The 20993-nt window shown below is 39.9% G+C and overlaps 2 protein-coding genes across 4 annotated transcripts; both read left to right on the top strand.

The window, feature by feature from the left end:
- Window positions 1-634: 634 nt before the first annotated feature.
- Window positions 635-10828, top strand: LOC134616891 (endothelin receptor type B-like). Its single transcript, XM_063461958.1, has 8 exons — window positions 635-819; window positions 2146-2921; window positions 3505-3632; window positions 5249-5450; window positions 8301-8453; window positions 8531-8667; window positions 8755-8863; window positions 10202-10828. The coding sequence occupies exons 2-8, from the start codon at window positions 2427-2429 to the stop codon at window positions 10298-10300; spliced, it is 1323 nt and encodes a 440-aa protein (XP_063318028.1). The 5' UTR covers window positions 635-819; window positions 2146-2426; the 3' UTR covers window positions 10301-10828.
- A 1764-nt stretch (window positions 10829-12592) lies between these two features.
- LOC134616871 (transmembrane protein 184C-like) lies at window positions 12593-19948 on the top strand. Of its 3 annotated transcripts, none has more exons than XM_063461947.1 (12): window positions 12593-12855; window positions 13937-14094; window positions 14395-14525; window positions 15565-15601; window positions 15772-15977; window positions 16059-16133; window positions 16676-16769; window positions 17171-17283; window positions 17382-17481; window positions 18439-18516; window positions 18680-18773; window positions 18988-19948. In XM_063461947.1, the coding sequence occupies exons 2-12, from the start codon at window positions 13978-13980 to the stop codon at window positions 19260-19262; spliced, it is 1320 nt and encodes a 439-aa protein (XP_063318017.1). In that variant the 5' UTR covers window positions 12593-12855; window positions 13937-13977; the 3' UTR covers window positions 19263-19948. The 3 variants fall into 3 exon arrangements, with proteins under 3 accessions (XP_063318017.1, XP_063318009.1, XP_063317999.1); XM_063461939.1 differs by having other exon boundaries at window positions 12593-12861; XM_063461929.1 differs by having other exon boundaries at window positions 12593-12884.
- The last annotated feature ends 1045 nt before the right edge of the window (window positions 19949-20993 follow it).

Below are 20993 nucleotides of genomic sequence, written 5' to 3'. Positions count from 1 at the left end.
TCCAGGCACAAGGGGAACAAATGCCCAGGGAAGGTTCAAATCCAGGACGGCTGCACCGCTTTCTTCTAAATTCATGTGTGCAGTCTGAGCACTGAGCTGAATAATTTCCATTTAATAAATCAGTTAATTAATTTGTGACCACCATGAATGTTCAAGCTTTGAGTTAAACACAGTTTACTTTGTGTTTCTCACTCATAAAAATAAAAAACTCTGTAAACTGTCCTGATATGTTTTCAGCATGTTCCTGTGATGGCTGTGAAGACTGGGGCTGGAGTGGGTGCTTTGTTGAATTACTGTTTGAATCAGTCAGTAAAATGAGTTCAGGGATTAACGCTGCGCTCCGTGTGCAGTAATAAACCGACTCTGGAGTCTGGAATCGCTCGTGTTCAAACACTCGTGACGCAGTCGTAAATTTTTACGGCTTCAATTTCCAAAACATTGTTTTATCAACAAGCTCTCAAGTGGGAAATCTGGCTCGGTTTCAGTTACGCTCACAGACGGTAAAAGACTTCATGTCTTCTTTATGAGATGTTCCACTGAGACCTGAAAAGAAGAGAGGAGGGGAGGAGGACAGCAAGTGAACAGGGAGACGAGAAGGAAGGAGGGAGAGAGGAAGGGGACGCCCGAGCATTTACAGCAATCAGAGTGAGAGAGAGATAAAGAGGGAGCGAGGAAGTGAAAACTGAACTCAGTTTGATTTTAGTCAGTTTAGTCTGGACTGAGCAGAAGGAACTCTTCTTCTTCTTCTTCTTCTTTGTTGAGTTTGGAAGGATTTATTTTAAGAGGAAGTGACAGACAAAGACAGAAAAACTCAAACAGGTGAGATTTTTAAACTTCTTTTCATATTTCATACATTTATACAGACGTAAATCTGAATTGTGAGCCAGCAGTATATTCCGAAAATTTCACACCTCTGCTCTGTCTTTAATTTTTTATGTCTTATTGACACCAGCTGACTGTTCTGTCCTTCAAACACATGTCTCTGTTATGTCTGTGGTTTAGGACTAAAGTGTTAAACTCTAGTTCACTGAGCCCAGTCTGATCTGAGGTGGGCCAAACAAGTAAAACCAGATAAAGTGTCAAGAAGTATAAGCACATTCTGAACGAACTCACACATTTAATGATCCTGACACACCTTCAGTAAGTTCTTCTTTTCCACATTCAGTCAGTCTGCTGTCTTCATATTTGCACCGGTGTCTATCACATAGAGACAAACAACTATTTGCAACCACACTTACAGATAATTTAGAATCACTAATTAACCTAGCGCTAATGAATGCATGCCTTTGAACTGTGGGAGGATCCAGAGTACCCTGCTAGTTTGCAGAGAACCCACTGAAAACTAGCTGAATTATGAATTTGAACACAGGACCTTCTTGCTGTGAGGCAACAGTGCCAACCACTGCACTGCCTCACAGCAGTCAGCTATGATTACAAGGCTTTATGCAGAATTTTCTTTACATTTTTGTCCTTGACAGGTGGAACCACAATAAATTTCAATACGTGGTGTGTGTGTATAGTTGTCTGCGTTTATAACTCCAGTGTTTTCCCTGTGGTTTGAATTTTGTGTGATCTTGTGAATTTCATGAGCCCAGGCAACTAACCACTCGTACTAGATTGCATCATGTTATCTCAACAAGAATAAATTACGTTGTTGAATTTCATACAGATACTACATGATTTAATTAGGTTCACCATAGAAACATTAAATTATTTTGTACAAATTACAAGTTACATTTTTGTAAATGTAACAACCACCCAATTTCCTTTTTTGAGTGCAGCAGACTTTAGTCAGCCACTTACTCCAGTATTCAGATAGGTGAGTTATTAAAAAAATGTAATGCTGTAAAGTTGCTGTAAAACATTTTATCATGGGAGTCTAAGGGGCTTTACTCACTACTGAAGTCAGACTCAAGAGGACATTAGAAGAACTGGAATTTGCAACTTCACAGGCTTCATTTTTCAGTCCTGGAGGTTGCTCCTTGGAGATTACCTCTGCAAGCTCTGTGAATTATCTCAATGTAGAAATATCTAGCCAAATATTAACATCTTATAGGATTAATATCTTTAAATATATAACTAAAATCCTCAAAAGTGGCCTTTACTAACCAATCACCTGTCACTTTCATTCTACCCTCTCCACAGACCAAAAACAGCAGAATCATCTGAGGACCTCGAACACTTTCACGTCCCCTCTCAGCCCAGCTTCACAACTTCAGCAACAAAGATTCTGGACTCCAGAATTCAGGACTTTTGAACAAGTTTCTGAATCCGAGCAGCTTCCAAACAGGGATCTTCTGGAATCAGTTTTGAAGCTACAGAAAGTTCTAGAAATACTACTGCCTCCAGATTTTTCTCTAAATTTGGGAAGTGGTTTAGAGGTAGCAGTCCATAAGAATTTTTGTAATTCAGTGAAGGGTTCCAGGATGGGGCACAGAATTTCCTCCATGCCCTTTGGGTTCATCCTGCTGCTGATTGTCTGGTGTTTGTCCTTTATTGATCCAGCTGTCTGCCAACACATCCCCACATCAGAGCCATCTTTCTCAAATCTGGTGATGTCTGATCTGCCAGGCTTCCACAGCACTGACCAACCTCTAGACCCAGGCTTGCATCATTTGCAATATAATGCGAAGAAGAGCGGTCATGGAAAGCAACACTTCCAAAAGCTGAAGCAACCGTCCACCAACGCATCTACGGTGGTTAGGTGCTCAATCAATGTGAAAATGAAAGCAACCTTCAGGTACATCAATGCCGTGCTTTCCTGTTTGATCTTTATTGTGGGAATCATTGGCAATGCCACCCTGCTGAGGATTATCTCCCAAAACAAAAGCATGAGGAATGGACCCAACGCTCTCATAGCCAGCCTCGCCCTCGGGGACCTGATATACATCGCAATAGTCATGCCGATCCATGTCTATAAGGTACCGGACTTAAGTTTATATGTATTAATCCTTTTAACATCTCAATGGCTTCCATAATCTACTGACTTGAAAATCCCAAAAGGTAGCATTTAAGAAACATGTGACCTTTAATAAGTTTTTACCTAAAGTCCTGAAGAAAATTTAAGTGCAAGAAGCTCAAAAGAGTAGAAGAGTTAAAAGGCTCTGATCAGATGGTGGGAGAGGTCGACTGTTGGAACGAGGTCTCAGTGGATCTGGGATATCAGCAGGAGTCTGACCTCACAAAGCTTTTAAAATTAGTTCAAAGATTTACTGGAAGCCAAAGAATCTTTTTCTGAGAAGTTGCCAGTTTAGCATGTGGCTAAAATAGCATCAAAGCCTAACTCTAAGAGTACATTTGACAATATCAGGAGGTTTAATATTTATGACCTGGGTAGCACTAACATGGACAATATGATGGGGAACAAAACCACTTCCTAGCTGTAGCTGAGTGTCTCTATCAGGAAGTTGAGTGTCGTACTGATAACAACCCAAAAATATCCTGCTGATTGTGATTGCTCACACACTGTTTTAAAGCTCTCTCGGTTTGTCCGTGTGTGTGCAGCCCTTGGCGATGAGGTGGCCCTTTGCCGAGAATGACTTTGGGCTGTTCCTCTGCAAGCTGGTTCCCTTTGTGCAGAAAGCTTCAGCCGGCATCACCGTCCTCAGCCTGTGCGCTCTGAGTGTGGACAGGTAACACATATCTGATATGTATCCAGATATGCCCTTTATCAAAAATATCACAACTACATGTCTAAAAAAACAGACTCTGTCATCAGCCTCTAGTCTTAGTCTTAAACCTCAAATAGCGGCGCTTGTTGTTTTAAAAAGGCTACTGTTTGTCAAAGCTGCCGTAGTCTAAAGAGACCAGCATGGCCTTGCGATGCTTGTATGCAGAGCTGGAGTAAATTCAAAATGCACATTTTGAATGATGATTTCATTCATTGAGGGAAAAAATCCAAACCTACCTAGCACTATGTAAAAAAAAACCCTAGTAATCGCCCACCCTTGTTAAATCACAAATTAACTGTGATTATCCAAATATTTTGGAAAGCTCAGTTTAATTTTTACTAGTCACACCCAGGTCTGATTACTGTCAGACCAGCTGAATTAAGAAAATAGAACCTGTCTGATAAAGTAAAGCAGGTAAAAAGATATCAAAAGACAGCACATCATGCTACAGTCTAAAGAGACAGCTGAGAAACAAAGTCAGTGACATCTGTCAATATGAAAAGGGTTAAAAAGTGATTTCTAAGGATTTTTGGACTCAACTGGACCACGCTGAAGGCAATTATCCACAAATAGAGAAAACTTGGAACATTGACGACTCATCGAGGAGGTCACAAAATAGTCCAGAACAACATCCAAAGTACTGCAGGCCTCACATGCCTCGGTTAAGTCAGAGTTCATGATTCAACAATAGAGAAACTGGGCAAAAATGGCATCCATGGGAGAGTTCAGGAGAAAACCCCTGCTGACCAAAAACAAGAAAAAGCCTTCTCTCACATTTGCAAAAAACATTCTAATGATCATCAAAACCTTTGGGAAAATATTCTGTGACCTGATGAGGCGAAATCTTTTGGAAGGTTTGAGTTACATCTAGCATAAAACTAACTTCACAACTTGCCATAATAGATAGCATGAATTCTGCTTTCTACCAGAAGATACTATATACTAGGAGACAAGTAAACTTGGGTTAAGTGCACCTCTGAATGGCTCAAAAAATAAATAACAAGAAGAAGAAGGAGAAGTTTTGGGGTGGTTTAGTCAAAGTCTGGACTTAGATCAGATTGAGATGTGTTGACATGACCTTAAACCTTCATGCTTGTAAACTCTCCAATGTGACCAAATTAAACCAATTCTAGAAAGAACAGTGGGCCAAAGATCCTGTACAGTGATTAGAAAGACTCATTGCTAGTTATCTAGCTAGATTTTGTTGCCAACAGAGGCCCAACCAGTTATTACATTTAGGAGGGCCAGGTAGGTTTGGATAACTTTCATCCTTATTAAATTAAATCATCATTTAAAAGCTGAATTTTGGATTTACTCAGGTTATCTTTGTCAAACATTAAAATTGGTTTGATGATGTGAGACATGTAAGTGTGAGAAATATGCAAAAACTAAGAAATCAGGAAGTTTATCTACTTTATAAGTGTGAAAATATGAAAAGGAAACAAGATCAGCATCAGATTAGATTTAAATCTGTCATTGTGCTAAAACTATGAGTGAAACTAACATTTGTGGAATGAATATTTTTCATGAACATTAACAGAAGACGTATTTTTGAAACTGTTCCACCTTACTTCCAGGTACCGAGCGGTGGCATCCTGGTCACGGGTGCAGGGCACGGGTCTCCCCACGGTAACAGCGGTGGAGATTGTGGCGATCTGGGTGCTGTCGGTGGTGCTGGCTGTGCCGGATGCTGTCACCTTCACTATGGTCCCTTCCACATACAACAACCATAGCTTCAATGTCTGCATGTTGTCACACAGGAACACACCCTTCCTGGAAGTGAGTCTGCACTCTGAGAGCTTGCGTATGTGGGTGTGGGTGTGTTTATGGGAACATCTGATAAATATTTAACCCTCAAACCTGACTAGTGGCTGCTACAACAGTTTCTTCACATCCTCCACAGCTCTCACGTGTCTCTTAATAGTTTTTTCACCTGTAAGGAAGCTTTTTTAAGTGGTATGTCAAATAGAAAATTGAAGGTAAAACAATAAGAGAATGAGCTGGTAGAGAGTGGTAAAGAGCATCATTTATCAATTCTCAGCTATCCCAGTCTGCATGTCAAAGTATCCTTGGGAAACATACTGAACCAGAGGCACCAGTGTGAGTGTTTGCACAAACATTAGACATGGCAGTTTGGTACTTTGTGCTACAGTTTAACAGATATCGGGTAAAAACAAGAAGCCGTGTGTCAGGTTTGATCGTGATGCCACTTTAAGATGAATGGTCTCCATGGACGGGAAATGAGTGGCCACTTTCGTCCATTTCCATGGACTCGTGGTTGTTACGTCTCTGGGCGAGGCCTCTTTAACTCAGACATTTAGGACAACATTTCCTGTTTATGTCTCCAGGTCATGAGTAGCACAAACAAACAGCACAGGCACTTGAATCTGAACCTGGGTCAGCTGACCTGCTATCAGTCTTTGGACTGAATCGGTGTTGTGTTTGCATATTAAAACTGAATCTTTGACGTAACAAAGCAGCTGGGTTCAAGTACAAGCTACCAGCTCCAAACAGAGATAACAATCATGGTCATAAACGAAAAGCAAAGTTTAGAAAGAAGAACATGTTCACATGGGCTTATTAAAGGATAATTTGGGTTTATTTTAACCCAGTTCATTTCCCATTACTGTGGCTGTGGGCTTGGTTCACTCTAATGTTGCACTCTCCCACATGGAAAAGTTTCGATTCATGATGGTAATGCCAGCTTCCTGCAGCATTCGAAGAACATGGATTAATTAATGAGTCATTTCCAACATGTTTTGGATCTGACACAGAAGGGAGCTGAAATCAAATCACCAGCATATTTATCCACACACACTAATTTGATTTATCAGCCAGCTGGTGTTTGTTGTGCTCCTCCTTTTCCTGAATCTCTGGAAAACAAGTGCAAAGTTAGTATAACCAACAGAAAACCAAACACACCCTCGCAAACTGTCAGTCTATTTAATTTCCCATCTCTTCCTCTGACATGTCAATGCACCATGTCACTGATTGCTGTTTCAACCCCTCCACCTACACCAACATCCAGCTGCCAATAACAGTATGCTGCAGATTTCCAGGAGCCTATCCCAGTAGTCTTAGGGTGAGAGGTGGTGTACACCTGGACAAGAGGCCAGAAAATCATGGTGCCAACACATAGAGATAGACAACTGTTCACACTCATATACATACCTACAGCCAATTTGGAATCATCAGTTAACCTACCAAGCACATCTATGTACAGTCAGGAGAGATTTACGCAAGGAGGGGGGGTTAAATTGCTAACATAAAGGTCCCAGCTGAACTCAAATCCAGGATAAACTTTATATAGTATACAGCACCACAAACAATACCCTAGAGGTGATTTATAATGTAAGATAAAAAACCTAAGAGCCGATACATGCCCCCTTGAGGCCCATATGGAGGCCCAAAAGGACAACAGCTATGGGGCCCACATGTTTTCTTTGGACAAGCCCATAGTGGGTTTGCCCATAGAAAACCCAAAGAGGCTAAACTGCTGTCGACTCTGTGTATGTGCACTCATTTGGGGATCACGGGAGATAAACGTGGGTTTGTCCTGCCCACACTGCTGCAGTCTGTGGATTTTACAGACCGTGTGGAGAGTGAAACTGAGGATCCAGATGCAGATGTGTGGAGGCAGTTAGAATTAAACAGAAAAAACCCCACCTTTATTGGCAGATAAATATTATACAAAATCCATAAACAAAGTGAAATAATCACAACCAGTAGGAAGACCACTGTGCAGCCACTGAACAGACACTCAGAAAAACTAAGGCCAGCTATACAAAAGAGCAATCAGGAGAAGTGGAGACAGCTGGCATGAACAACACACAGCTGAACTAAATCAGATGATAAGGAAAAGATAGTTATTTGTCCCTTGTGCCTAAAAGCTAGGCGCAAGGGACAAAAAACTATCAAAATAAAGCAGGAAGTGAAAACTAAATAGCGGCATGCAGAAACAAATGAACTTAATACTAGGAAACTAACAGGAGAGGATGGAACAAATACACTGAGGATAACTAAACTGTAATACAACCAGAAACTAAGAATGAGACTAAACACTCTAAAGAAAACACATGAAGAAAATTTTAACAAAAAGCAAACTCAGAAACAAGCAGAATACTTAAATAAACAAAACTTGAAAGCCCCAAAACTCAAAAACACTTGGTCAGTGACCCCGGATGAGGCCATATTTGGGCTCATTTACCCACAGCCACCCATGGTGGGCCAACACGGGCACGTTTATGGGGAACAACCAGACCGTTGCCTGTGAGGAGGGTTTTATGACAGGTAACCATCTGCTGAGAGAAAAAACGAGAGTACATAGAGATGGGTATTAAACAGCTACAGGATAGACTGCGATGTAGTAAAGGTGTTTCAGGTCTGTGCTGCATGTGTCAGCTGTTGGTTCTAGAACACTGTGATGTGAACAAACAGATTCTAGAAGGTTTTTACATCCAGAAAAAATCTGTGAATACAGACTAGCATTGAAATATGGTCACTCGTGTCTCCAAAAACAAGACGATGGTGGGCAGAATGTTAAAGCTGAAGTTTCCAAAACCAACATTACTGTGTCCATCCTTTATGTACAGTCTGTGGGTGTAATGTGGTTGTTTCTGTGTTTTTCAGTACTACATCAAAGCCAAGGACTGGTGGTTTTTTGGTTTCTACTTCTGCATCCCTCTGGCCTGCTCAGCCATTTTCTACAGCCTCATGACCTGCGAGATGATCCAACACGAGAAAGAAAGTCTGAAGATCTCGCTGACCGAGCACCTCAAGCAGGTGATCACCAACACTGAAAAAAAGGCTGTTTATCTTTAACACACAAACAAGCTTCTTATGCAAAGTCCTCTTTGCAGCGGAGAGAAGTCGCTAAAGTCGTGTTCTGCCTGGTGTTGATCTTCGCCTTGTGCTGGTTTCCTCTCCATCTGGGTCGCCTGCTGAAGAAGATCATCTATGATCGAGACCTCAGTGAGCAGCGATGTGAACTCCTGAAGTAGGCCAACCATCATGCACTGCTGGGAAAACAAAGCTTTTTCTGTTAGTTTTTTTCTGGCTGTTTACACGTGTCTACATTTTCTAGTTTCCTGTTGGTCCTCGACTACATCGGCATCAACATGGCCACCATCAACTCCTGCATCAATCCCATAATCCTCTTCTTTGTGTCCAAGAAGTTCAAAAACTGCTTCAAGGTAAACACTGAACATAGCTGCGCTGTGTGAGAGCCAGTTTTTAATCTAAACTGCCAAGAATCTGCTTGTTTCTGTGCCAGCGTAGCATTGCAGCAAGGTCACGGGGTCAAAGGGCGTGAGATAGATATAACAGAGAAACAGAGAGTTATCAGATGCTCCCAGACTGGAATTATCTAGAGGACGGAATGAGAGGGGAGATGTATAAATATGGAAAGGTCGTGACCTTTGATAGGAGACTTATGGGAAGTTAGTTACATGTCGGGTTAAAGAGGCACTCCACCGAATTAGCACATAAAGGTCATCATGGGCAAACTTGCAGTGACGTTTGTGCTTAAGCTGATGACTTTTAGGACAAATGCAGATATTATACAGAGCTGATGATGTTCATGTCAGAGTGCTCTTGTGTGCAAACCTTTCTGGGTTTCTGTTTGGACTGACTATTTTTGACCAGTTAGCATCACAACAAGATCTAAATAAGCAGCACATGTGCCTAAAAGAACAGCACGTCATACTGATACTTAACTGTTGTTCACTTAATTTAGCAAATGAGCAAAGAGACATTTGGACATTTAATTTCTAAAACAATGATTGGGTCCAATCCTAGACAGTAAACACTTTTACAGTGGAGATTTTTAAACCTTAGGTAATAAAACGTTATGCTGATGTCTTTTGGTTCTGTGTCATTCTGTCTGTAAACACGACAGCTCGAAAAGTTTTGAATGAATTCCAATAAAACCTTGTGGGGTGTGAGTGAGGTCATGTTAAGAATCCATTAAATTTTATCTCACATCCACCAACACCTTCAAGGTCAACTCAATGACTTAATGGTTGAGTTAAAGCCTTATAACTTAAGAACTATGATCCCTACACGTGTGGTGTGTATGTAACACATACAATAGAAAATACCGTATAAAGACTTAAAATATCATGCCACATTTGACCTCTGACCTCCTCTTCAAGGTCAATAGATTGATCTGAAGGTCAAGCTGATTATAATGCTATATTGAGCTATTTAAAGCTGTTTCTTAGTATAGGGAATGATGTATGGGGACTGTAAATATCACAAATTTCGCTAATACGTGTAAACAACATGCGACTTCTCTGTGCTCTGAGCTGTTTATTGTAATTATGATAACACCATGCTGCTGTTGCACTGATAAAACTAAATAAACCAGAAGGCTGGTGGTTCGATCCCCGGCTCCTCCAGCCACTGTGTCAGGATACTAAAGGTGCTGAGGTGGTTCTCTGCTCTTTCAACAATGTGTCTCCTGTGAGTCGCCCACCTGAAAGAGGTACCCCTTTAACCTGACTCCCCTCTTTCTGTCTGTCTCTCTGCAGTCCTGTCTGTGCTGCTGGTGTTACTCTGGCTCTCTCTCTAACAGCATGCTGCCTCTCCACCACGGGACGAGCCTGCAGTACAAACACACTGACCACTGAGCGAGCAGGACACTCGCCTCCATCTGCAGCTCTGAGCGCTGAACCAGCAGCCACACAGAGACACTGACTGTGTGTGAAATACAGCACAGAGTACACCAGCGCTTTCATGTGTAGTCTTTACCTTTATTAGTACATTTATTCAATTCTGTATTATATTATGTGTTTTATATGTGATATAGTTATACTATGTGTCAGACCTTATAGCTGCAGTGTAGTGAAGTTTAAATGTTTAGTGACAAGTAGAGAGTTCCTTCAAAAATAAGAATAGAAAAAGGTTTTCCTAAACCCTGAGCTCCGAATTCAACCTCATCCAACACCTTTGGGATGAACTGGAAAGCCAAACAAGCCGGACCTCATCACCCAAGGTCTGTGTTGGACCTCTTGTGGCTAAACAAAGTATTACATTAATTATGACAACATAAATAATGTGTTTTTGTGCCCTTTAACAGACAAAATACACTTTTTTCTTTTCCTATGGATAAAAGATTTTTACAGGAAAAAGTTTCTTTCATTTTCATTTGAAAGATAGAAAACAATATCTCCTCTGTTGTCTTTACTGCAGATAAGCTGTTAAATAACAGCAAATCTTTGTTTTTACTAAAGAAAAGAAAATTAACAAAATTTTCTTTTTTTTTATCAGATCAATTTTAAATAGTAATATTTTTTCTTGATAGAAAAAACATCTAAAACAAGAGAGAATTTCTTGTTTTATTTTCATGCTTGATAAAAAAATTATCTTTTTTTGATCTTTTTCCTGTAGATTTTGAAGTGTGTCCAAAAAAGGAAAACAATCAAAACATTGCATTGTCCTCTGAATTAACAGAAATGTTTCATTTTTCTAGATCTTAGATGTGTCTGAGTTGCACTCAGCCATTTTGTAATTTTTCTTTTAGTTTTATTTCATTGAAGGACACCTTTGTATGCATCCTATTTATTATTGTTTAAATATGTAAAATAATATTCAGTTAGTGCAAACAGAAACAATTGTGATGTCAAATGGTACAATAGCATCCCCTAGAGGCTGAAATTCTGCATCACATCGCACAGCATCAAACTTGTGACGGTAAATGCAAACATCAGGGTGTTTCTGATTTTGCAGCTGAAGCTGAAATTTAAATGAAGTGAAATATAAAACCTGTGTGTGCTGTGGAGCAGCGATCAGACAAACAATCTGACTTCCACCAAAGTCTCTAAACATGTCAGCACATGGACTGAAGTTACTAGTGTTGAACTATTCATCTGTTTTATATCTCTACTTACTGTGACTTGTTTAATAAGTATTACACGTGTTTGTTAATAAAAGTATATTCTCCACATGCTCATGAAGCTCTGCTTTGGTTTTTATGTGTGTGTGTGTGAGCGCTAAATGTCTGATTTGATTCATTTTCCACTGCATTGCAGTTAAGAGCTGCCGTAAATGCACTCAGTCCTTTGGTTCCCAGATGGGGCTTTCAGAGGGACACACATCATGCTGTCAGCTCTGTGAGGCTCACTATTGTTAGAACTGAACTTTTTTTTCATGATGCTGGTTTGGTAATAGCTGAAACTACTTGCATCTGTTTTTATTCATCATTTTGAATTTTAATGCATAATTTAGACAATAGTCTGAATGCTGAAACATTAGAAAAGCTGCTCATGGTTCCATAAATTATTTTACATTTTATTTCTAGTGTTTTTTTGGTGTTGATTTACAGTCTCTGATTTATTGTACTCATTTAGATTTCATGCATGATATTCAATATCTTTTAATTTCTTATTGTCTAATAATTTTTGTTTATTTGTGTTTTTGTCTCTTTTTTTATTTTTAAAACATTTCTAAAATATTTTTTATCTTGTAATTTTATTTTACATATTTCAGATCATATATTGAAATTTTACAAATTATTTAATCTGATGATTTTATGTTTATAAATTAGTTTAGCTTTGTATCTCATACATTTTCTTTGTCTCATAACTTTATTGTTTTCAGATACTTTTATTATTTTACTCTGCTATTTTGTAACCTAGTTTTTAATTTCATTCATTTGTCTCATAGTTTGAATTACTTGATTCATAATTCTGACTTTTAATCTCATAATTGTAATTTATGTTTGATTTTTTTTCTGCATTATTACTAATAATGTTTACAATATTGTTTAATTCTCTAAAAATATTTTAACAAGTATTTTTTTATTGGCGTCAACGAGCTTCCATACCTTACGAAAAACATATCCTTCAGCAGAGGTAATTTAATTTGAAAGTTCACGCCCTGTCACGCTTTTCCGCTGTCCACGTGACTGACGGATAGAGGGGAGCTGGGTGAGGTCCCAGCCTATGACGTGGGCGCGTAAACACGGGAAAGGGCGAACACGGACATCGGTGTGTGTGGCCGATCGATCCGGATCAGTCCGGTGGTCTGACAGTGATCTGGGGTCTACTGAAAACATCAAAGGGGATCAGCTGGGCTTCATTTTGCGGTGTGTGGTTGGGCGGAGGAAGGATGCGTTGCCTGGTAACAGAGACCGGAGTGAGGATGAAAGCAGGCCAACCGTCGCTCTGAGTGAACGTCTTCCGCCGTAACGGTCCGCATTTTCTTCTTTTAACAGTTCAGTTTAAATCTATTGTATCGAACCAGCAGCCTGTTTTAACTGATCAGCGGATAAAGGTGGTGATGCCTGAAGAATACACCGTGTACTGACCTCATTACACGCTGGACATTTAAGAGTTTTACGACATTTTAAAGCTGTAATACGCCTTTAAGAGGCTACATGTCCGCAAAGAGGGATACTTTAACCCCAGCGGTCATTTTAACACGTTTAAGGCTAATATACCTAATTAATATGGATGGATACAGTGGTGGTCCCTAAAGCCCTTAAGATATTAAACTTATGTGTTTTTTTGGTATAATAGGGATCACATTGTGCACTGTTTACCAAAATATTACCCACAGATTTCAGTTTATTTGAGTTTTAGTGCTATAAAGTCTAACTTCAAGAGTAGGACCCATAAATAATTACTTATTTAAACATAAGCTAGATTTTTTTAATGTTTTCTATCATTCGTAATTTGGCAAAATACACACTTTTAGTCGAGGTTTTAAGTGCAATGTTGCGTTTTACAAGGTTTTATTGAAATTTTATCGGCTTTTACTGACAGAATAAATAAATATAAGGCAGTTTTCTCCGCTCAGCACTAGTCTGATACTTTAATTTGTTTATGGGCTAATTAACAGGTGTTTTAAATACTAAAAACTCCAACTGCCATAGGATAAAAGTTGTGTCTGTAACAAGTGTGTCCATACTTTCAAATGTGTGTTTTCACATTTGAAAGATTGTATGGAGGGTTTTTCACAGAGATATTCTCCACAAATGTCTATTTATCTGGTTTGAATCAGTGCCTGCTTGCAGAGTGTTAAGTTGTTTAGTAAGCACAAGTCAAATTACACATCCTTTTGTCATTATTAATCTAGACAAATGCCATTATAAATTAAATCTGTGCTCTTTTTGTGCCGTTTGCTAAGATTTCTATGCAAACATTTGCACAAATTTGTGATTTTCAGGTGAAATGATTGTGTAATGAAATGAACGGGTTAATAACACATGCTGCAGCAATTTTACTGTCTCCACCTTAACAACCTGCCTGTGGTCTGTGGTTTAGGATGCGTGCCTGTAGTCCGCGTTGAGGGTGAAGCTGCCGTCATGCCGTGTACGTGTGCAGAGTGGAGGAGGTGGATCCGCCCGCTGGTTCTGGTGCTTTATGCCCTCCTGCTGGTTGCCGTGCTGCCGCTCTGCATCTGGGAGCTGCAGAAGGACAAAGTACTGACACACCTCCACCTGTGCTCATCTGTGGACCAAACATAGTCGCATGATCTCATAGCCCCCTGTTCATGCTGTAATAAGCAGACTGTATATAAAAGATGGACTCATCATTAGTAATTTATCTGTTTTTTTAAGCCAGTTATCTTTAATGTATAAAAAGGGTGGAGTTTTATTTATGCAGTGCTGGCAGTGTTCTCACTGCACAAAAAACATCAACAGTCCTGCAGCGACTAACTGTGGTGTTGCAGGAAGGATGTCGGATGCACTTTAAAGCCTGCGGTCTGTGTCTGCGTGCAGGTCGGCACTCACAGTAAAGCCTGGTTCATCGCTGGCGTCTTTGTGTTTCTGACCATCCCGATCTCGCTGTGGGGGATCCTGCAGCACATGGTGCACTACACCCAGCCTGAGCTGCAGAAGCCCATCATCAGGTAAACACACACACACACTTCAGTTCTGTCTTCAAACACTCTACGTGTCTCCACACATACACTGAGGCAGGTCTGACAGAGTCTGACTTAAGACTGTTGTATTTGACGTCAGCTACGAGGCGTCAGGTGTAGAAATGAAATAAGCTGCAGATTTTAAGCTGGATGCTGAAGTTGAAGGAAAAAACAGAAAGTGGGTATTTTGTGCCTAAAAGCCTACTCTTGGTGGTAGCTATTAAATTTAATCTAATTTGAACTGAAGTCTAAAATTAGCTTGAGTGGAGAAGCTCTGAGGATGTTTTCCTCCATCTGTTACGCTGGGAACACTTCAGAAAGGCCAGTGTGAGCAGCAGGGATGATTACAGCAAGATAAACCTGCCTCAGCATTTGATTTTTAATTAAAACAAACTTGGAACATTTATGAGTCTGCCTTTCAAAATAAAAGTCTAAATCCAAATGTATCAGTTGATGTGAAATTGTTATATTTACTTGCTCCACACTATATTAAGATTTTTTTAGTCAAACAGGAGTTTGAAAAAAATGATAAGAACAACTCTGAGCAGAGCTGCTGGTCTCCAGAGCTTGCAGTGGTTTGACTATGTGGCATAACTTACACAGACTGTATATAAAAGTTGGATGTAGCCACTTTGACTTCACCCACTATTTTTTAATCTCTTCTTCTGAAGCGTTAACTTTAGCATTATGGTTGTCGCCATGTTGTTTTTGGGACTATAAGTGGCTGTATTTGGATGTTTAGTGGAGTGCTAACTTATGAGCTAAAGTTAGCTTGCTTTGTTAGCATGGTGCATCCATAAACTGTACAGGTGTAAATGCACAAACTAATAAAATACCAGAATTATACTCAACAAAAAGCAAGCATAAACCGTTTGGATGAACTGTTAGTGGAACTGGATATCAACATGATAACAATTCATTTTTACCCTGAGGGTCACAGAATGATAACTTGCTGCATAATTGGGTAAACTTGTTGTTTACCAGTCCAACCAGTCCATTTAGGACCCTCTCTGTCTCTTTTCAACAGGATACTGTGGATGGTGCCGATCTACAGTTTGGACAGTGTGAGTCATTGTTCACACAAACGAACACAGACGTCCAGCGACACAGACCCTTCAGTATTTTCTTCCTTTGTCGTGTTTATAACTCTTTAACTCTTTTACACTTAATGAAATTCTTTAAATTCTTTCCCTCATGTGACCTTTATGTTTTCTGCTTCTTGAACGTCTTTCAGTGGCTGGCCCTGCGATATCCCAACCTGGCCATCTACGTGGACACGTGCAGGGAGTGCTACGAAGCCTACGTCATTTACAACTTCCTCGTTTTCCTGCTGAACTTCCTGAGTAACCAGTACCCCAGCCTGGTGCTCATGCTGGAGGTCCAGCAGCAGCAGCCACATCTGCCCCCACTGTGCTGCTGCCCACCATGGCCCATGGGAGAGTAAGAGGAGGGAGGTTACAGAGAGGGAGTTCAAACTGTGTGATGAATGGATGCATGTTAAGTTTTTTCTCTCTCTGTCAGGGTGCTGCTGTTCAGGTGTAAGCTGGGAGTCCTGCAGTACACTGTGGTCAGACCAGTTACCACGGTGATAGCGCTGTAAGTTTCGTGCTATAACTGTAATGTTTTATAAACATATATTTTTTATATCCATCCATCCATCCATTCGCTTCCGCTTATCCTTTTCAGGGTCGCGGGGGGGCGCTGGAGCCTATCCCATTTTTTATATGTTTTATATTTTATATATTTATAGCAAAATGTTTTCATTATATATTATTTTCTAAACATCACTGTCTTGATATTTTTACCTATGAAAGTAATGTTCAAAATCAACTAACATCAGTAATATTTAAAAAACAGCAGAATGAAAATCACCTCTGACTTGACTGAAAATGAAAATAAAAGCTGTTTTTTATACTCTAAAAATTTACAGTAACTTGTTTTTCCCAAGTATGTATTCACAGTGATATCCACATGGAACAATAGAGTACTGTACACCATTTTCTTTATTTTCTACCTCAGTTTGGGAAAGTGTAGATGTTTTCAAATGTTTTGAAATCTGAGAGAAAACTGAAAAAAAACCCCCAAAAAAACAGTGAAGTTTGTGACCTGCTAAAGTGACTGATTGTTTTTGTGTGCAGCATCTGTCAGCTCTGTGGGGTTTATGATGAAGCAAACTTCAGCTTCAGAAACGCCTGGTCCTACCTGGTCATAATCAACAACATATCACAGCTGGTAAAGACTCAGCATCATCATCACAGAGCAGCAGTTTCACATTCCCAGTTTGTCAAATACCCCTGTTTCTGGTTGTTAGCACACCTGGTTACATCTGGATTATTGTGGGGGGTTTTGTATTTGAACATCTGGTATGAGGCTGCATTACATCAGAACATGTAGTACAAACATTAGCCCCCAGCCCGAAACCTATCTGAACCCTGTTTAACCCTTACACAGATTTTCTTTAAGCCAATATCTTTCAGAAAAAGTGAAAACTGGTCTGCTGAGGCTTTTTTTAGGTTATCTCAGTTAATACTAAATTTAAAATCTATGATTTCTGTGAACAAGAGATCAAGTAAAATTCCAAAATTGTATTTTTGTCCACCCAGCAGTGTTCTGCTGTTGTTCTTTCTCTGCAGTTTGCCATGTATTGTCTGGTGTTGCTCTATCGAGCTCTCAGGGAGGAGCTGATGCCCATCAGGCCTGTGGGGAAGTTCCTCTGTGTCAAACTGGTCGTGTTCGTCTCCTTCTGGTAAGGATGGGAGTATGATTGTAATAGCTTTGGGTTTTGAGCCGTTTCATTTTTCCCTTTAAACAGTAGCAGTGCTGATACATTCATTTTGTCTCCAGGCAGGCGGTTTTAATAGCACTGCTGGTGAAAGTTGGTGTGATCTCTGACAAACACACCTGGGACTGGGACAGCGTGGAGGCCGTGGCTACTGGTCTGCAGGTACAGATTACACTGCTGCATCACAGTCAGCTGACCTTTGATTTATTTGTCTGCATGTTTAGATAACAGGTGAGATTTCCCAGATTTATAGCAGAGAATAAAATTTAGCAACTTTCTGCTTTCTGTACAGATTAGAATACGTATTAACTGAAAACAGTAAAAGTGATGAAAATAAATGCCACAGTGTTCAGATAAAGCATGAAAACTGAGTAGCAGAATAAAAAGAGGACTTTAATGACACTTGCTGATGGGTGCTGCAGAAAAACTGGCAAGAAACCAACAATAGCCCAAACATCAAGGAGTCGAACTAAAATGCAAAAAATGAAGTATCACACAAAAAAAGAAGCAAAGTCACAAAATAATATGGAAACATTAGGTGAAATAAAGTACTGTAAACATCATTAGTGTGATATTAGGATCACACTCAGCAGCAGTGCAATGTTTATTAAGGTACTTTGGGAAAACAGTAGGGTACACTGATAACTTTGAGGGTCCAGGAAGAAGAAGAAGGCTGACCAGCAGGGAGGGATTTAATCAGGTGCATCCTCCAAATATGAAAAAAAAGCTGCCTGATATCAGACAGAACTCTGACTCTCACATCTGGAATAAAAAAAAACCACACAAGATGATGGAAAACTAAACCATTCAGTACATCAGAAATAATGAGAACCAAATTTGTATATATTTCTTTTCTTTCTGCATGAATTGATGGAACAGGTAAAATGAAACAGGATGAAACACCAGTAAACCAATAATAGGGAAACAGTCACGAAGGAGGCAAACATTGAGAGAAAGTACAAACAAATGAGAAAACTGACTAAATAACTTATTAATGAAGGTGAAATGACTACAAGAGGCACACACAAGGCACAAAAAAGGAAACAAATAAAAACAGTTAAACACATTTTAAACTGCTGTTTCTATTCTGAAAGGTAACTGAGTTTTTAACTCATACAGGACTTCATCATCTGCATAGAAATGTTTCTGGCTGCCATCGCTCACCACTATACCTTCACCTACAAGCCCTATGTGCAGGTAAATCAATCAATCAATCAATCAATCAATCAATCAATCAATCAATCTATCTATCTATCTATCTATCTATCTATCTATCTATCTATCTATCTATCTATCTATCTATCTATCTATCTATCTATCTATCTATCTATCTATCTATCTATCTGTTTCCGTCCATCAGGAAGCAGAGGAGGGGTCGTGCTTTGACAGCTTTTTGGCCATGTGGGATTTCTCTGATATCAGAGCTGATGTCAGTGAGCAGGTCCGCCATGTGGGTGAGTGTCTGACTCAGAAATCATCACAGTATGTGGAAATGACACTGAAGCAGTTTGTTGAGGAACACATCAGTGATAGGAAATGGGGCTAAACTGCTTTTGCTTTTGTTTAGTAACTGCTCTCTCAGTTTTAGATGTTCTTAATTTTGAGTGTAGAAAAAGGGAAAAAAGACACTGCAGCTGTTACATGTTTATTTCCTCCCTCCCCTCTCAGGCCGGACGTTCCTGGGTCGTCCCAACAAAATGTATTTCGGTGCTGCGGCTCGACCCGAGCACACTGAGCACACCGGCCTCCTCACAGCCACCTCGCAGGACCCCATCGCCGTGGCAGCCACATCGATGCCCACCTCCCCTTCATCAAGTGGGCGCTACCAGGGGCTCGGCCACACCACGGCACCCCACTCTATCTCCGCTCCTGCTGGGTTCACGTCCTCGTCTTGGGACGAAGACAGCGAAGGCTCCCCTCCACAGGCGGGTGGAGCCCAATAACAACAGGGACGTACAGCAAAGAGGAGAGAAAGAGACTCTCAGCTTCTGTATTCAAATCTAAAACAAACTATAAACATGAACTCTTCTGAACTTTCTGCACTTACATTTAAAAAAGGACGAGGCCAAGTATACGAGCATACTGTAACGTTAAAGCCATGTTTGTTGGAAATCTTTGGTATTTAAAAATAAGTACTCAGATTTCAATGTCTGAATATGTATTTTGATGTCAAATGATGTAATTTTGATAAATGTATCTGTCACGTGCGAAGGAAAAGGATTGGAGACTTTTCAGCAGGTTATTTGAGCTAGCTTTGACTATTTCTTCTAACTTATTATAAATAAATAAACAGACTGTGCTATGAGCAATCACAAGTGTAGTCCTGTAACTCTGATAACTCAAAAACATCTATCTGAAGAACAAACATCAACATCGTAAATCATCTTCAGTCATTAGATCATCTAAGTGTGAACCAGTGAACCAGAAACCATAGATATACACAATGTTCCCTCTAATTTTTTATGTGTCTGAGCGAACACACAAACTCCCTGAGCGATCCCTTGGACCACTGTGAGCGACATCAGACGTGTGCACTGTGGTCACGCCAGCATCGAATCCATCCAAGTTAAATAGTTAATTAAAATCAAATCAAATTACAGCATTTCCATTTATGTTAGACTACCTTTAATTAACTGCTTTAGCCCATTTACAATGAAAATGTAAAAAAAATCTAGTCATTGACCTGTGTAGTATGTTAAGACTATTGGAAGTAAAAATAACTTGAACTCCAATTTCGAAAACACAACTTTCTTTCTTTTCTTTTTTTTTTTATAAAGCTCTGACTTGTATTATGAGTCTGTGGTCTGGGAGAGAGTCCTGTAACTCTCTGTCTGCAAAATATAGTATATAATGACCAATGCTGGGCAATTAATTATATAGTTACTTCTTCAAAAAAGTAACTGAGTTATGCAAACAACGTTTTTTGCAGCTATTTTTTTAAATGCAGCCAATGCATTTTTAAATAAACATTTCAAACTTTTTACAGAACAATCAGCTGTTCTGCATCAAATCTGATGCCACACAAATTATTTGTGCCACTCCAAAAAATAATTTCTGTCCACTATGAGATAAAGGAGAACAACAGCCTGATATCTGCAGGCCTGACAACAGGATGTATCCCTCCTGTAACACCTGTAACATCCAGCAGTCGTCTCATTGCTCATTGCTAACAAAACTATTGACTACACTACACACTAACTACACAAGGTTTGCGCTAAACGTCTCAAATCTCTCACATCTCAAAACACCGCCGTCACTCCTAAAACTTCCCCCCGTTTCTTAACAACTAGATGCCATGTTGCCATATCATTTTTTGATTGGTCGACATGGTACTTTTTTGGACGAATAGGAAAGGGGAGGCGGGGGGTTTTGTTTTTGCTGACAGGCGGAGAGTGCTTTCGAGCTTTTTTTCTTATAAAACGCCGTTTTAACCGTTTCTTCCCGCAGTAAATATAAACAACGATAGTAGGAAGAAAACCAAACATTGCATTTTTTTTATATCACAACTCTGGTTTTACGTGGCCTATCAACACAATTTAAAAACTGGTATAAAGTCCACACTTTTCCCGTCAGTTGTTCCGTCTGTCCTGCGCTCATCTCCAATGGTTGTACACGTTGTCATTTACGTGGCTTCACTCCACATCAGCCACGCCGCTTTGCTAGCTAAAACACCG

This window comes from Pelmatolapia mariae, linkage group LG3_W (genome assembly GCF_036321145.2).
Source record: "Pelmatolapia mariae isolate MD_Pm_ZW linkage group LG3_W, Pm_UMD_F_2, whole genome shotgun sequence".
Lineage (NCBI taxonomy): Eukaryota > Metazoa > Chordata > Actinopteri > Cichliformes > Cichlidae > Pelmatolapia > Pelmatolapia mariae.
This window is presented reverse-complemented; position numbering and strand designations above follow the sequence as displayed.

Bases quoted from the DNA above. Each gene is read 5' to 3' on its own strand.
- LOC134616891 (XM_063461958.1), top strand. From the start codon at position 2,427: ATGGGGCACAGAATTTCCTCCATGCCCTTTGGGTTCATCCTGCTGCTG. The intron at 2,922-3,504 runs GTACCGGACTTA...GTGTGTGTGCAG, and splicing joins TGCCGATCCATGTCTATAAG to CCCTTGGCGATGAGGTGGCC. The intron at 8,864-10,201 runs GTAAACACTGAA...GTCTCTCTGCAG, and splicing joins AGTTCAAAAACTGCTTCAAG to TCCTGTCTGTGCTGCTGGTG.
- LOC134616871 (XM_063461947.1), top strand. From the start codon at position 13,978: ATGCCGTGTACGTGTGCAGAGTGGAGGAGGTGGATCCGCCCGCTGGTT. The intron at 16,134-16,675 runs GTAAGTTTCGTG...TTTTGTGTGCAG, and splicing joins GTTACCACGGTGATAGCGCT to CATCTGTCAGCTCTGTGGGG. The intron at 17,482-18,438 runs GTACAGATTACA...TAACTCATACAG, and splicing joins CCGTGGCTACTGGTCTGCAG to GACTTCATCATCTGCATAGA.